Source organism: Barbus barbus, assembly GCF_936440315.1.
Source record: "Barbus barbus genome assembly, chromosome: 3".
NCBI lineage: Eukaryota > Metazoa > Chordata > Actinopteri > Cypriniformes > Cyprinidae > Barbus > Barbus barbus.
In genome coordinates this window covers 43,262,791-43,280,714 of record NC_136731.1, presented here as the reverse complement: position 1 = coordinate 43,280,714, position 17,924 = coordinate 43,262,791, and the positions used below count along the sequence as shown (strand labels likewise).

General features: G+C 36.6%; 1 protein-coding gene across 1 annotated transcript; it reads right to left on the bottom strand.

Annotated features, from left to right (window-relative positions):
- Nucleotides 1-6,004: 6,004 nt before the first annotated feature.
- Nucleotides 6,005-15,486, bottom strand: LOC306852187 (uncharacterized protein). The gene is made up of 5 exons (XM_079388864.1): nucleotides 15,428-15,486; nucleotides 14,408-14,443; nucleotides 13,840-13,878; nucleotides 11,797-12,486; nucleotides 6,005-9,523 (listed from the first exon to the last, which is right to left on the bottom strand). Exons 1-5 carry the CDS (start codon nucleotides 15,441-15,443, stop codon nucleotides 7,620-7,622), a joined length of 2,685 nt encoding a protein of 894 aa, XP_079244990.1. The 5' UTR covers nucleotides 15,444-15,486; the 3' UTR covers nucleotides 6,005-7,619.
- Nucleotides 15,487-17,924: the final 2,438 nt, after the last annotated feature.

Sequence of the window (17,924 nt, the reverse complement as noted above, 5' to 3'; positions counted from 1 at the left end):
CGCAGAGGTGAGAGCAGATTCGTTGCTGGCCGACGAGTTAAACATCTTCTACGGCCGCATCGATTGCAACGGCGGCGGCGCGTCTCTGCCGCCCAGCGCATCAGGCAGAGCAGCGCTGATCCTGTAATCACCGTGTCGGAGGATGAGGTTCGGAGGGTGCTAAAGAAAGTGAACGTCAGGAAAGCAGCCGGACCTGATGGGATAACTGGCCGTGTTCTGAGGTCCTGCCCTGATCAGCTCGCTGGTTTGTTCACTTCCATCTTTAATGAGTCCCTTGCTACCTCCGTGGTTCCCACCGCTTTCAAAAAATCCATTATTATCCCTGTGCCAAAGAACAATAAACCCTCTTGCCTGAATGACTATCGCCCAGTTGCCCTCACATCTATAGTCATGAAGGTTTTTGAGAGACTTGTAAAGAGCCACATTTGCTCCTCCATACCTGATACTCTGGACCCACTTCAGTTTGCCTATCGCCCAAACAGATCCACGGATGATGCTATTTCTCACGTCCTCCACTCTTCCCTCACACACATGGACACCAACAATGGGAATTATGTAAGGCTGCTATTCATTGACTATAGCTCAGCTTTCAACACTATAGTCCCCATCAAGCTGGCTTCTAAACTCACAGACCTCGGCCTAAACTCCTCACTCTGTGACTGGATTCAAGACTTTCTCACCGGCAGACCTCAAGTGGTGAAAGTTGGCCAGTTCACCTCAAACTCCATCACTCTGAACATAGGAGCCCCACAGGGCTGTGTCCTGAGTCCCCTGCTCTACTCTCTCTACACGCATGACTGCTTATCTTCTCACAGCTCCACATCTATTGTCAAATTCGCTGATGATACTGTGGTTCTGGGCCTCATCTCCAACAACGATGAGACCGCATACTTGGACGAGGTAGAGAGACTCACATCATGGTGCCAGGACAACTGTCTCTCTCTGAATGTGAGCAAAACTAAAGAGCTGATCATGGACTTTAGGAAGAGACAGCAGCAGCCCTACACTCCTCTTATGGTCAGTGGGACCCCTGTGGAGAGGGTGAGTAGCTTCAACTACCTCGGTGTAAACATCTCTGAGAACCTAACTTGGACTACACACATCCAAACACAGGTTAAGAAAGCCAGGCAAAGACTGTACCATCTGCGACAGCTGAGGAAATTCAGGATCTCACCAGCAATCCTGAAAACTTTCTATTCAGGGACCATAGAAAGTGTATTGACTCAGTGCATCTCAGTGTGGTATGGAAACAGCTCCAATCAGGACTGCAAAGCACTACAGAGAGTTGTGCGCTTAGCTGAGCGCATCTCAGGGTCTGCTCTCCCCTCTCTGCAGGACATCTACCTCAAACGCTGTAAAAACAGAGCTTTTAAAATCATCAAGGACTCAAATCACCCTGATAACCATCTATTCACTTTGCTTCCATCTGGTAAGCGCTTCTGTAGCCTGATGGCAAAAACTGAGAGACTTAGGAGGAGCTTCTTCCCCCAGGCCATCAGGCTCCTAAACTCTAACTCTGTGTCATAACATCACTTGACTCCATGTAAATATCACCATATCAATAAGCTATTCATAATTTTTCTCCATGTAAATATCACCATATCAATAAGCTATTCATAATTTTTCTCCATGTAAATATCACCATATCAATAAGCTATTCATAATTTTTCTCTACCTCATATTGCTGCTACTTAAATACCCTGTACAACTTTTTTGCACATTATTTTTGCACATTCCTCTTATTACTATTTAAGTCGACAACATACTGACCTGCACATTTATATTTATATATTTTTTCTTATCTTTTATTTTATTGTATCCTTTTATTTTATTTTTTCTACTTTTCTTTTTCTTAATATTTGTATATTAATTAACATATACTTTATAATTGCACTGTCCTTGGAGCGGACCTGACCTACATTTCACTGCTGGTTATACTCGGTATAATTGTGTATGTGACAAATAAAACTCTTGAATCTTGAATCTTGAATACAGATGACAATGTGTAATATACACATACATATACTCGGTACACACAGTGTACTATTAGACATACAGTTATCAATACACACATTCTACATTATGTACACATATACACACAATAATATGCAAAGATGCAGCAGATTATGTATAAACTTGATACGCAAATGTCATGGATGTGCATTGGATGGTATCCAGTGGTAGCAAAACGATTGTTGTAATAGTGCAGTAGTGTACTGGTGGTCCAGTTTGAACTGTATGGGATTAAAGTGCAGTGCGTGGTATACTGTACGGTGGGAGTATGCTGTAGGGTGTATTAGTTCTGACTGTTCATTAGCCTGACAGCCTGAGGAAAAAAGCTATGATGATCCTCTGGGCTTTCCTTATATACCGCCTGGCATAGATGTCCTGGAGGGAGGGAAGCTCACCTCCAACAATGTGACGGGCAGTTAGCATGACCTTTTGCAGAGCTTTGCGATTGCCAGCAGTGCTGTTTCCAAACCAGGCGGTGATGTAGCCGGTCAGGATGCTCTCCACAGTGCAGATGTAGAATGATCTGAGGATGCTGGGGCTCATTCCAAACTTCCTCAGCCGTCTCAGGAAGAAGAGGCGTTGGTGTGTCTTCTTCAGCACTGCATCTGTGTGAGCGGACCATGTGAGATCCTCAGTGATGTGAATGCCGAGGAACATAAAAGCTGTTTACTCGCTCCACAGGTGTCATGTAGATGGTGATGGGTGGGTGTTCTTATGAAAATTATATCAAAATTATTTTTACATTTTTTTTCCATTGTTGTTTTTAAACGTTTTTTATTATTATTCTTTTAAAAAGTGAAGTTCAAAAAATATTTTTTATATTTTCTTTTTAAATTATGAAACTTTATGTAAAAAATTGTGTCCCGCATTTTTCATGTCACTACTACACCAATAATGGGGGAAAAATACATAATGAGAAAAAATACATCAGCCATCTGCAAAACCCAGTTGCTGCTCCAAAACGTGGTCACCACCTTTGCTCACCATCCACTTTGTTAGTGACAAAAATGTACTCCCTGTAAAACAAGAACAAGAAATGACACACTTTTAAAAGGCAAACCCCATATAGAATACACAAACCTCTCAAAACCATAGTTGTTCTCTTACCATGAATTATCAGTCTCAGGGTGGCTGGCATGCTCATGTCTTTCTTGATGCGTCATTGCAGTTGCCTTTAAAACACAAATACAAAAAAATGTAGTTAATTTCCATTAAAAACTATAAAAAACTAATTCTAAAACTAGAAAGGTAGCTAGCCATAAAACTAGTTTAACCTAGCTAACATACAATTTTATTTTCTCAATAGGCCAGTGGCCAACATACTAACAACTGAACAAAATTTCACATTAGTTAACTTAATGTTAATGTGTCGCTCGTTAAAAATAATTTTTATAATTTAATTCAATAAGCTGACAAAAGTCATTTGAAATGACAGCGCAATTTACCATAGTAAAGTTTGTACAGCCATGTTGACGGGTAAATGTTAGGTTAAACAGGTACAAAATATGTGTACAAACGTACACATATTTTTACCTTGCTTGCTGGTTGTCACGAATCCGGTCCATGAACTTCTGTTCACTCACCACCAGAGGTCACCCGCTCACCGCATGGACTCTTGCACTACACCATGGCTGCACTTCACCATTGGACTACAATTCCAATCATCCATTGCACTGACCACACACAGCTGTCACCAATCTCACCTTGCTCTGATTACACAGCTGATCACACAAAAACACACTTTATAAGCCTTGGACTTCCTCTTTGCCGTTGCTGAGTATTGTGTAGCGTATATCACTCTCCTAGCGATAGCTACTCTACGGAGCCCATGTAGTTTGCCTAGCCTAGCCTAGCCTAGCCTAGCTTAGCGCAGCGCGTTTTCTCGTGTTTTGATTCTTGCTTGTGTTTCCTGGATTAACCCTTTGCCTTTGCGTTTGGACTCTGTTGTCCCTTGGACTACTGCTCGTGTACATGGATTATCTCTCTGCCTTGCCCTGTTGGATATTGTTCGCCGATCATCGACCCACGCTTGCCCTAGGATTACTATTTGTCTTTCCTGTGATGTTCCTGTTTGCCATTGCATGAACCTTGCTTGTTTTGTGACGTCTCCTTTGAAAAAGGCCTTGCAAATGGATCTGCACATCTCAAGTCTCGTTAGCCCCGTAAAACTGGTCTTATTCTCTCGTAAGGTGCATCAACACACAGCGCAGATGTTCTCCGGAACTCTTCCTCTCTAGTGGGTTCATCCCCGGGAAAAAAACCTACGGCACTACTGCGCTGGATCCATGTCTTCCTCGGATGGTGCCGCGACTCCACTATTCTTACTCTCATTATTAGCATGCTACACAGGACAAATAAAAAACTCATATTAGGCATGTCACTGTCCACTTACATCACATGCAAAACATGACTACAGGCATATTGAAAGGTTATTTGACACTGTGGTGAACATCACAATTTTACGATCTCACAAGCTGCATTATAATCGAGTGTATTATTTATATCATGCATACACTTTGTTATAATGAGAGGATTTGTGAGCTTGCCTAACTCAGCACTGAACAAAATCTAGTGTTTTGTTTTGGTGAGGGGAGACTTGCATTTGAACACCTGATTACAAACCAAAAACACAGTTTCTTTGTGTTAAAATTGCATAAATAGTATAGTATATTTCTGATATAGATGTAAAAACGTTTTATGTATTGCACTGTATGTATTGATAATTATCAATCCCAGGTGCCTTATTTATTTTTATTTCATTTAAAACTTTGATTTCAGTAACTGGTCTCAACCTAAAAGAATCCTGGACAATTCCACGCTGCATATAAAATGACAGCACTTCCTTTTCACTACAAATATCAGGCTGCCCTGGAAGCTGAACATATTTTTTTAGTTAACAATATTAAACAATCATTAAAAGCTTCACTAACCTCCTTTGGATTAAAAAAAAAAAAAAAAAAGTTCCCTTTCACATTTAGGTTTCATTTTTGAGGATTTCACATTTGCAGCATTCCAATAAGTTAAATGCTTTAGCACTCCCCAAATATTTTATTTTATTCTTTTATCAAATCCCCAACCTTGTTTTTCTTAATTTATTAAACTCAAAACTTCTACATTCCCTATTTTTGCTTAACTTTTTTAAACTTTCATCCCTTCATTTAAGCAGTCGTAATATATCATCTGTGATCCAAGGTTCAGATCTTTGTTTGTCTCTCACTCACTTATATGGCACTACTCTATCCAAAACATTGCTAAACAATTCCTTAGAACAAACCCAAGCTTCTTCAATATCTTTACAACCTAATACATATGACCATTTAACTTTTTCCAATGTATCACAAATAATTTGGGACAATAATTCTTCATCAATATTACTAAAACAGTATTATGACCGTTAAACTTTATATTTACTCTTTTCTTCATAAATATATTAAACAATGAACACTAATAATACCACTACAACTTGGCTGAATCAGATATCAATATCACATTAATAATAGACTGAGACTTGGGGGTCATTTTATTTTGATTTGTAAAATGTCCCGTGACTGAAAATTATTTTCAAAAGAAAACCCACCACTTCAGGTTGACTTTGCATGGGGGCCATTCTCTGCATTTTATTGTGCGGGAAAGAAAGATCCGAGCGGTTATCCAGAGAGAGAAGTCAGTTGATGTTGTCAAGTGTAAACGTGTCATGTTCTGATTGACTGATTATCCGATCTGCTTGATCGGATCGTGTTGACCACGTCATAATGTCAAGTGTAAACGCAGCCATAGTTAAAAGTTGTATATTAATATTTATGTATTATACTATGCTTCTAAAAGAGTTTGTTTAAGGGTCATTCTATGGAAATGTCTGCTTTTCTGTCTTATAGCCTTTACAGAAATATTACACTTGAAAAACTATTTAGGGTTTCATTTTTTTATATATTTTAAAATGAAACGATGTGTTATTTGAAAAATTATACCTTCTTGAGCCATGAATGTGACAATATTTGTTTTTATTTATAAAAAATTCCAAGCACCACAAAACTGCTCATCCCCACAGCCATGTACAGAGGGAAAGTGCTTTATTTTGAGATCAAAAACAGGATTTTCATACCATTTAAAATACAATAATGTATTCATAACTATTACATTTATCATTTAAATAAAAACAACAACAACAAAATGCTGAATACATATTATAAAATATTCAAAGAAAGTAGTGGTCCCCTGGAGTTGTGTCACTGGTGTTACCGTTTAACAAAACTCGTTTATTTTTAAATAGAAATCACTGATGACATCACTTGACTTCCTCCTTTCTATTTCCTGAAGATCTATGAAAAAGGCTCCTTTATAAGTCCACTTTCTTTTCAGTTATCAGAAATCTCGTGACTTCATATGAAGCTTTTAGTTGAAGTCACTGGTATGACCGACTTTATTGTTAGGTGATTGTAAAAAACTAGAAAACAAATGGATTAAACTATTTAATTTAGTGAGTATACCATGATTGACATTTGGTTTGATAATTTGTAACAGCTATTTTGTAAAATGCATTTGTCATGAAAATTGTTACTGGTGTCACCTTTTAAGGGTAACACCAGTGACTCCCATTTCTAGATAAACTTAATTAAAATCTATTAATTTAGTTATTTTGCATAAAATAGCACTAAGATTTTGTGACCAATGTTTCTTTATCATTGTTAATCCTCCTTTGGTCAGGTATGGCTAAATTGTGCAGCTGAGAAGCAGCAACGTTACAGACAGTAATTGTCTTATTGTAGTTTTTTTTTATCATGTTTTATTTTTGTCTGTAGATCTGAACTGAATCCTTTTCCAAAATGCAATGGGTTCTGGTACATTTTAGACATTAGAGTGGATCTTTAAAAAGCTACAGAAAATAGTAGACCATATGGGGACTTTTGGCATACTCTTTGGGACACACTTATTCTGTCTTCCATACAATCTAGGATGGGGGAAAAAATCACTTTTATCATAATAGGGTGGTTGTGTACACGCCAACACATATTTGTTCAAACAACATGTAAAAGTGAATTTTGCATCCGATGACCACTAAACAATTCGCCATTTTCTCACAACTATAAACAATTTCAAAACTACACACCATCTTGTACAAATGTCAAACTTCCAGGTCAAATTGAAATGTTTCAGTCAAAAACACTCTCATTTGTCAGAACTTTGGCCTCAGATGATACACAAACCTGACAAATATACTGACTACTTCACTGCCTAGAGAACACTAGTGAGATCAGTTCATAACACTATTACAAAAACCTCCTTTAGGGAATCAGAAAAAATATTTTGCAGGTCATCTATTACAATATACATCATGAATAGAGGGGTGCATAGACAGTCACAGTCAGCAATACATTTAAAGAAAAGTTCATTTCCATTACAATGCTGTAAGAGATATTACAGTAGATGAAAAGCAATGGGAAAGTTCAAATAGCAAATCATTGAAAATTAATGCACAATATTGTATACTGTCAGTTACAATAAAAATAAATAAAGTGATTAATTACAAAACAAGCTTAATTTAACTATACAAAATAATCCTGAGTCATTAATTATATTGTCTTGACTTTATGCTTAAAAAAAAAAAATCACAGAATGACACAGCCTGACCTAGTTTTCTGTTTTTCAACTTCTTGTTGATGGAGTTTCTCCAATAATTCATATTGTTTTTGACGTTCTTTAAGCATCTCTGTGAGCTCCAGAACATGCAGCAGTTTTCTTTCTATCGACTTATTAAATTCTTCTGCTTGTTTTCTGGCTTCATCTTTATGTTTCTTTTTTGCAACTTTTATTTCCTCTTCATGTTTCTGTTTAATTTCCTCTCTCCTTTTCTCTTCTATTTCTTTTCTCTCTTTCTCCTCTTCTTCTCTTCTCTTCATCTCTTTTTCTCGTTCTTGTCTCAGATCTTCAATCATTTCCTTCCATCTCTTTCTTTCTTCTTCTCGTCTCTCATCATCTTCTTGTTTTCTTCTCACCCACTCCTCTTTTCTCTCTTGTTCCAGCTGATCATAATATCTCTTTGTTTCCAGTTTCTTTTCATTATATTCTCTCTCTTTTTCTTTTCTCTCTATTTTCTGTTTCTGTCTCTCCTCCTTTATCTTCTGTTGTTCTTCTTCTCTCTCTCTTTCAAATTTCTTTCTCATTTTCTCCAGTTCTTCTTGTTTTTCTCTCAGCTGTTCCTCGTGTCTCTCTTTTCTCTTTCTTTCCTCTTCCTCTCGTTCTTTCCTCTGTTGTTTCTTGTCATCCTCCCATTCCCTCTGCTGTCGTTTAATTTCCTCTTGAATCTCTTTTCTCTCATTTTCAGCCTCTTTCATTGTTCTTTCCCATCTCTGTTTCTCCTTCTCTTCTTCTTCATTCCTCCTTTGCTGCTCAAATTCTAGCTTTTTTAGTTCCTTTTCTTGTTTCATCTGTAATTCTGCAAAAATATGTTCTTGTTGATGTTTCATCTTTTCTAGATCTCGTGTGTATTTCTCTTCTCTCTTTCTATCTTCTTCCTCTCTTTCCTTTTGCTGTTTTTCATACTGTAATCTCTGATTTTCCATCTTTTTCTTCATCTCTTCTATTTTTTGATGATATTCAGCTGTTTGCTGTTTTTCTTCTGATCGTTTCTGGTTTTCAGTCTCTCGTTTTTTCTGTTCTGTTTTTTCTTTCTCTGCAAACTCTTTTCTGAGTTTTTCCTCTCTTTCTCTCAGTTGATTCTCCATTTTCATTCTCTCCTCATCTGCTCTTTGTTTCTCTTCCTCAAGTTTCTCCATCATGTTTTTCATTTCCATCTCATATTTGGCTTCTAATGCCTCATTTTGAGTCTGAATTTCTTTCTCTCTCTCTTTCAGTATTTGCTCCATCCTCTTTTTAATGGACATCTCTGCCTCCTCAAACATGCTGTTGGTGAAGTATCGGCCCTCATTAGTGTTTTTCAGCTCTTCTATCATGTTTAACAGCTGAATCACTTGCGTTTTGTCTTGTTTTTCTCTGTTATTGAAAACCAGGAATCTGTTTCCACAATCTCTGATCAGTTTCTGGAGTTCTGCAGACTTACTTCTCTTCACATAATCTTGTATGGACTCGTTCTCAAGATCGTCTCCTCTGGTGAACAGAACGATGCTGAATTGAGCAGCTTCATGGCCAAATATCTTCTTTATCAGATCCACAGTGTCCGTCTCCTCTTTGGTGAATCGTCCCACACTCAACACAATGACAAACACATGAGGTCCAGGTGACGACAGAGAAACACATTTCACTATTTCTTCTATCACTTGATGATTTGACAGAGTCGTGTCAAAGAGTCCTGGAGTATCAACAACAGCTACTGATCGACCATCAACTTCACCAACTCCTTTTTGAGAAACAGTCGTCACTGAATCTGTACTTAACTGGCTCTGAAACTCATTTCTTCCCAGAATAGTGTTTCCTGTTGCACTCTTTCCACTTCCTGTTCTCCCGATCAACACAATCCTCAGACACTCCTGATTATCTGCTTCACCGTCAGCACCTGAAAATCACGTTGGTAGAAAAAAAATAATAATTAAAAACACAAAAGAATGAAAAGTGTAGACCAGTGCTTCCCAAACCTGTCCTGGAGGACCCCTAGCCCTGCACATTTTGTATGTTTCCCTTATCTAACACACCTGATTATACTGGACTGCAGAAGCTGCAGTCGGTTCATTTGTCAAATAACAGCAGCATTTCAGTTACTTTCAGTGTTCATCCACTTTGCACACTGACATTCTTACTCTGCAAGCCTAGTGTGCTCCCTATAGAATGAGCATTTTAAGGCACCATACATGCTTCTGATACAAAGGCAATAAGAAAAAGATGAACGTGTGGAGCAATGGTCATGAAGAACCGCATTTAAACATGCCACAATATGTGAATACTATATAGTCACAGGATGCAATTTTCACTCTCATGAAAGATCAAACTGGATTCAGCAAGCAAAACCCAGTTTGCCGTGGGGCCCTGCAAATTTGCGCTACACCACCAGTGTTTCCCAACCAAGTTCTTGGAGGCCCTATATTTACCATGTTTTATATAGTTCAGATCTAGCCAAATAAGACCTAATTGATTAACTTGTTATTTGATTATATTATGTTAAAGTTACTACTGAGAGTGGTTGTGACTGAACTTATACCAATGTTTTCTACACTGTTCCTGGATGCACACTAACAGTGCAGATTTCCCTTTTCTGACCCACCTATTTCTGGTCTTAGAGTCTCTACTAATAGGCTGATGAGGTCATTCAGGTGTGTTTGATTAGGAATAGTTTGAAAATGTGTAGTGTTGCTTTGCCTCCAGTAACAGGGTTGTGAAACTGACTTGCAAGCAGTGTTGGGGAAAGTTACTTTTAAAAGTAATGCATTACAATATTGCGTTACTCCCTAAAAAAGTAACTAATTGCGTTACTTAGTTACTTTTTATGGAAAGTAATGCGTTACGTTACTTTTGCGTTACTTTTGCGTTACTTTTTAAATATGAGCAGGGCTTGATTGTTTTTAATACAAGAAATTACATGAATACAAATGTAAAAGCCCTGTATCTTGTGAAGGAAAAGTAAATTCACGTCTGTAAAGTAAAACTCAGGATAAGAAGGTTTAACACTCTTCGGCAATAAAAAAACAATGAAGCACAATTGTTAGTTTATCTAAAGTCATTTTTGCTTATTAGTATGTTTGAACTGGATCATCAAAGGTCAGCAGCAAAGACATTAGTTTATAAAATGGGATTAGATACATTTGTGTTGTTTAACATATTTAATTATTGCAGTTTGCGTCATATTCTGAGTTTGCATTTCACTGTTTTAATTCATTTTGATGAATACTAAATCAGTTTTTTGCGAGTGGGATGAATTCATGCACATTCACATTTAGATCCATAGTAACAGCATGCTCACACAGCACACTGTCAGTCAATAAATGGGGAAAAAGTAACGGAGTGTCTATTTACACTAAGTGCAAATAGCCCATCTTGTTGGCAAAGGCTATTTACACTAACTCCGCCCACTAACGTGTGATTGGGTTAGTAAACAATAAAAAAAAGAAGTTAGTTCAACATCAGTTTCAGTGGCGTAGATGGTGAGGCACACGCTTTTTGACGCGATCGACCCAAGTTCGATCCCACCTTTTGCCAAACATTTTTTTCTCCCTTTTCAAATGTCATATCGCATCAGAAAGGAATTTATTTTCAATAAAAATTAAGGAAATAATCAAAAAGTTGAAAATAAAGTATCGGGTAGGGTTAGGGTAGGTGTAGGGAGGGCTTTATTGTCCCAATAAGGTGACATCCAATTAATAAATTTGAATTAAAATGATAATTTACACTGACCTATAGTGTAATAAGTAATAAGTACCTTATTATTGCGTAGTGTTTTATAATGTACTACAACACCGAGGTGCAGATAATTGCCACTATTTGCAATAAATAGTATAAATAGCAGAAAATCTTGCTATTTTAACAGTGTAAATAGAATCTATAGCTATTTGCACTTAGTGTAAATAGCATATCGTTAAAAAATATCGCTATTTACACTTAGTGCAAATAGCCGCTGCCAAAAAGTAACTGGCGTTACTTTTTTGAAAAAGTAACTCAGATATTTTCTTGTAAATTAAAAAGTAATGCGTTACTTTACTAGTTACTTGAAAAAAGTACTATTATTACGTAACTCGCGTTACTTGTAATGCGTTACCCCCAACACTGCTTGCAAGACTAAACTTCATGATGGAAATTGTATAAAAATCATTTTATTTTAAAAGAATATTATCCACTCACCTCCAGACTGAATCTTCTGCTTTAACTTCATATTTTCATTCTCCATTGTCTTCAGTTTATCTTCATATTTCTTCTCTGCTTCACGTCTGACTCTGTTCTCTTGAGCTTTTACATACATCTGAAGTGAATATGGTTCAGTCTTCATGTTCTCTATATATTCCAGTAGTTCTGGGATCTGTCTTGAGTTTTCAGGTTCATTTAACCCAATCACTCTGTAGTGGCCTCCACAGTGACTGATTAACTTCTGAGATTCTGGTCTGGATTTGACTAAATCTGCTACTACTGTTCCAACAGTGAGATCTGTGGTGAATAGCAGCATGAAGTGCTTTCTGGAGTCAAATATCTTCTGGACCTTCTCTATTTCTGCTTTGTCTTCATCAGTCAGTGGAGTATCAGAAACAATGAGGAGAAAAACATGAACTCCAGGATCACAGAGAGACACACAGTTGAGAGTTTCACGAACCACTTCCTCTTCTGAGAGCTGATTGAGAGCTGGAAGCTCCACCAGACTGATCAGACGTCCGTGTATCATCTCTTCTTCTATCCCACACTCTGAGCTGAACTCAGACTGACGTGACATGGAAAGAGTCCCTCCCCTCCTGAAATATTTCGATACGGAGGCCTTCAGAGCAGCATCACTTCCACTCAACACCAGGTTCAGGTCTGGTTTTGTAGATGCTTGAATTGACACTAAAAAAATATGTTGAATAAAAAGAGGAGTAAGCAAATTGCTTTTTCAATAGAAACCACATAACAGTTGAATTCCTAAAGGTTTTTAGGCCTAATGTCAGAATAAAGCAGTTATCATGTGAAATGAATAAATGTGTAAATAGTTTAAAAAATAACTTGTTTACTATATCAATCCTAGTTACTATTAGGTTATTAGGAAATTAACAGGGCCTTTGGGCAAAAATGCCACCAAACTAGGGTGACCGGGCGGCCCCGTTTTCTGGGGACAGTCCTGGTTTTTGGTTTCTTGTCCCTGGCTGGAGCTGTCCAATACATTTCACTGTGTTCACTGCGTTGCAGTTCAATAAATACAATATGCATTAAATGGTCATTTTAATGGTTATGCAATAAATGGTTATTTATATACAATATATTTAATACATATACATATTAAGTATATTTATGTATACATATTTAAATATATAAATATGACTGTAATGGCAGGAGAAAGCAATGTAGACATTACGAGAAAACAAATAAAACTTTACAGTACTACTGCTATGTTTCTCTCCTCTGCCATATTTAAACAATATGGCAGTGTATGTTTCCCAGTAGAAAATACGACTAGGGAGGCCATTCATGTACAATTTCTGACTAGAAAACTGGTAATAATTCTAATAGCACGTGAAGGCAGCATTAGAACTAAACTATTGTAATGTGAGAGCTATTATCAATTATATAATTCTAATTATTATTTCTTGCTACTAAAATAACCGCTGAAAATGCTTGATTTATTTTTTTATCTGTAAAGCCCAATAAACAAATTAAAATGTTTTTTAATTGGTCTCATCTGTAGCCAAAATATGAATATTATTTTATTTTGTATTTTATTATTGCTATAACATTAATAATCATGATTACAATATCAATATAATAATCAACTATATTGTTATGATATTGCCCTATTATGTAATGCATACATTATGCAGTTGTTGTGTAAATCATGTACAGTATGCCAGCCTTGAACAGCACTAAATTTTGTAAATAAACATAAATTCCATTTCAGATGCTTGTTTTAATGTTGAACAAAAATGGATTGGTAGCAGTCTTTAGTATTCTGATTGATTTAGGTTTAAGTACTTGGCATAAAAAACCCGCAAGATACATTTAATAAGGTTATGCTATAAATTAGATAGCCTTTATGCCTTGGCTAAAACAATAGCTCATGAACTGATGGATTATCAGGTCCTTGTTAGCATTTCCTGCTTGTAGATGTTGAAACTACACAAGCAAACATCATGTTTCCACTTTGACTGCCTTTTAAAAATGACCTTTTTATATGAACTGAGCTTTATACTTAGTTGGTTCACATACTATTAGGGCGATAAGGACTTGCACTGCGATGCCTCCTGCCTGCAACAAAAATAGGAACAAAAGTGAGCTGGTGTTAATAACTGCATTGTGTCCACTAAAACCATGTAACCTAGAATTTTCCATATAGAGAGTACATAACTCCTCAAACTTTCAAATGTTTAAAAGTTTCACTAAGCAACAATAAAACTGAAAATATTATTATTATATACAAACGATTTCAAATAAATCTTTCAGAGCAGTTTGAGCTGAAGTGATGCAGTTATAGACAGGTCATTTATAAGCCTACTGTATGTCCAAATCATCCAATCACGCCATACAGTTTCTTTATTATTTCACAATTCCTCGTTGGAGAAAGGCAAATCACACATCAAACAGCATTCTGACTCCTATGTAACCACATCTATGTTTTTCTTAATATGCTTAAGAAAAGGCTTACATAAATAGTCAGTTTGTAGGTTGTCTTGTTTAGCATTAAGTATTAGAGAGACTGACAGTCTTTGTTTCATAAATGTCAAAATAGCTCAACAGATTTATCAGTAAACTAAAACAAACACAGCAACTGACTTACTGCTGGGCCGATCCAAGTCTGGACTACTTTTGCGAACTGCTCAAGAAAACACACACAGTTAGTGGATCTGATGAACATTATTATGCACTCATGACTTTGAAATGAATCATAATAAAGATATAATATTCCTACAGAAATACCACTAACCCAACCCCAAAGATACACTTTTTTTTCTCCATGTGAATTTAATTCAAGGCTATCGCCAACTTCTGCTTTAGCTTACTAGCACTCATTTATGATCCACAGTCATATACTGTAGTTGACACACCACTAACATTTGAAAATTAGCCATGGTTTTTACACAAATTAAATCAATAAACCATGGTTACTATAGTTAAACCACCAGGCTATCCTCAAATTAGCCATTTATTTGTGTAATTTGTATGTGTAGTAAATCTGCATCGTTTTGAATTAACAGCACAATATATTAAAGCTGGGCTGGGTTTCCCAAAACCATGGTGAGCTAATCTGATCGTAGAGACCACAGGTGTAAAGGGTCGATATATGAAGTGATGTTTTAGACCTTTTCTTTCACTTTCGTTTCAGTCACGCAGTGCGATGGAGTGATCACAGCTTATAGTTTGCTCTGTTTTATTTGTCGATCTTATTAAAGTTATTCTTTGCTGAAGATTTTCTTCTTCACTTTATATGGGAAGGAGGATTAAAAATGGCACTTCGTGACAAAGAGCACATTTATAGCATAACTGCGGCACTCACAATCCGTCACGAAACAGGCATCGAAGCTTGAAGCCCCTTTTAAAGTGACACATTAAAACAGTCTAAATAAAAATACTATATTATAAAAATATATATTATTTGTTATGAAATAGCCTGGTTGGTTTTCGTAAGCATAGCGCTTCCTGTTTCGATGTACCAATTTAAAAACAAATAACATCCAACTTCTGAAAAACAATTTAATAAGATAAACGATCTGTTGACTCAGTAGGATTAGATTATGATGAATAATTAAAGAAATTTAAAACATGCTAGTACACATATAGAATTAGCTGAACTTCTTACCTGATTTGTGCGCCATGTTATCACCAACACCTCGTTTTTAAACCGAAAGTAATTTTGACAGACAATGAAACGAGCACCACCCTGTGGAGACTTTACAACCTAAAGCATTCTGTTAAAACACACACACACACACACACACACACACACACACACACACACACACACACACACACACACACACACACACACACAACTAATTGGTGTAATAGCAAAAAAACTCTCTTGATATTTTAAGAACAATTACAGAAGAATACAAAAAAGCAATTTCGTTACCTTTTGAAACTTAGAAGGGTTCAATTTGAGTAGATGCTGCCTAACTGTGCACTCACAGAGATGGTAACGGTCTCATTCCCAAAATTATAGTTTTCAATGACTTCAAAATCAATATTTTAACGATCACTGGCAGCTTATTCACTACATCTGTAGTATCTCCAATAAAGATCAGTCTACTACATGTATTGAGTTGAAGTTAACCTTTACGGAGTGTCTATTTACACCAAGTGCAAATAGCCCATCTTGTTGGCAAAGGCTATTTACACTAACTCCGCTCACTAATGTGTGCTTGTTTCAGTGGCGTAGATGGTAAGGCGCTTTTTTCTCCCTTTTCAAATCTCATATCACATCAGAAAGGCATTTATTTTCAATAAAAATTAAGGAAATAATCAAAATGTTGAAAATAAAGTATCGGGTAGGTATAGGGAGGGCTTCATTGTCCCAATAAGGTGGCATCCATTTAATACATTTGAATTAAAATTATAATTTACACTCAGTACGTTATCATTGCGTACTGTTTTATAATGTACTACAATACTGAGATGCAGATAATTGCCACTATTTGCAATAAGTAGTATAAATAGCAGAAAATATTGCTATTTTAACATAGTGTAACTAGAATCTATCGCTATTTACACTTAGTGCAAATAGCCGCTGCCTAACCTTTACTTTCTGTTACCTCAGTTACAACCACAGACATCAGCACAGCATGTCTTCTGCATGGGATGCCTTCTTCAACTAACTTACAGGTAACACAACACTTTGAATACAATAACGACACCTTGTGGTTACTCCAGGATACTACAACATCCAGGCCTGGACTGTCCATCGGGAGCACTGGGCGGATTTCCTGTGGCCTGGCGACTGATTTGGCCCACTGCTTTTTATTTATTTATTTTAGTTATTATTATTATTATTATTATTAATATTTTTGCCTTCTCAATGTAACAAAGGTATAATTTCCTATTTTGTCATACGATAATAAATCGATAATAAATCATAAATCGGTTAGTCTTGTGGTTGCTTAAATGCATGCTTGTTCTCATCAAACCTTTTGTAACAAAAGCACAAGATGGCAAGCAGCAAAATCAGAAAGCAGGGTGTGGTATCATTTGCATTCGTTGTGCAAACAGGATGTAGCATAGACGACATATAAGTGGTCGCCTGGTACCTGCTCTCTTGAAGTCATGATGCATTTTTGTATATGTGGGTCACACAGTGAAAATACACTGATTATTCACATCTTTAAAACCCTCTGGTGCTCTTCGGTCACTTTTGACCGGAAAATTTTCTGTTTTGAATTTTTCAAAATCACAGCTTCATCGGAATAGTATGAAACTTGGTGACTTTTATGGCATTTGGAATGTGAACACACAAAAATTAAGAGCTTGATTCGAGCTGGCTAAGTAGTCGTAAAAAAATAATCACACTTGTGCTCTTCGTAGATGGAAAGGAAGGATCACCATAGGAAATGAATGGAAAATTGACAAAAACACAAAAATTCAGCAAATTTTTGTGTGTACAATCTACAAATCTGCCGAGATCTGTATTTATTCAAACATTACAAAGGTTAGTCTGCACGCCAAAATCTTTTGTGTATTGAAGTATTATATTGAAGTATTGTGTTTGGCTTTTATCCCCTGCTTCACTCCACTTTAACATCAAAGACTAATTAATGGGGGGAATAACACATAAAGCAAAAAATACTGTTCATAAACATTGCGGGAAAAATAAAGAAAGAAAAATTACAGAAAACATGAAAGATCAAAATCCTAATTTATAGCCAAAGAGGGGATCGTCTTTCAATAAAACAGTCAAAATGCCTCTCTTTGGAAATTTCTTTTTTTTTTTAAATCAACATCTCTACCATAGCAAGAAACATTCACTTTCTCAATGCCTAAGTTGTTCAATATCAAGTCAAGTCACTATTATTTGTATAGCACTTTTAACAATGCAAATTGTGTCAAAGCTGGTTTACATCGTATTGATATAAACTGGGTGGCTTTATATCCGCTTTAAAGTATTTAGACGGGGAAATAGTTTGTCAAAATAGTGTCATTCTCCTCTGGCCAGACAAAATCAGCAGTTTAAATCTAGGCTAAAGCAGAATCAGATTGTGCAAAGGACTCATCTGGTTCCTGTCTAGGAGACAGGGTCACTGGGGATCAGTCTCTGGGGCTCATCTAGGTGTCCTGGTCTCCGCTGACGTTCAGGGCTGTAGAGG

Coding starts and splice junctions, on each gene's coding strand:
- LOC306852187 (XM_079388864.1), bottom strand. Junction 13,879..14,407: donor AGACTTGGATCGGCCCAGCA/GTAAGTCAGTTG, acceptor TTTTTGTTGCAG/GCAGGAGGCATCGCAGTGCA. Junction 9,524..11,796: donor GCAGAAGATTCAGTCTGGAG/GTGAGTGGATAA, acceptor CGTGATTTTCAG/GTGCTGACGGTGAAGCAGAT.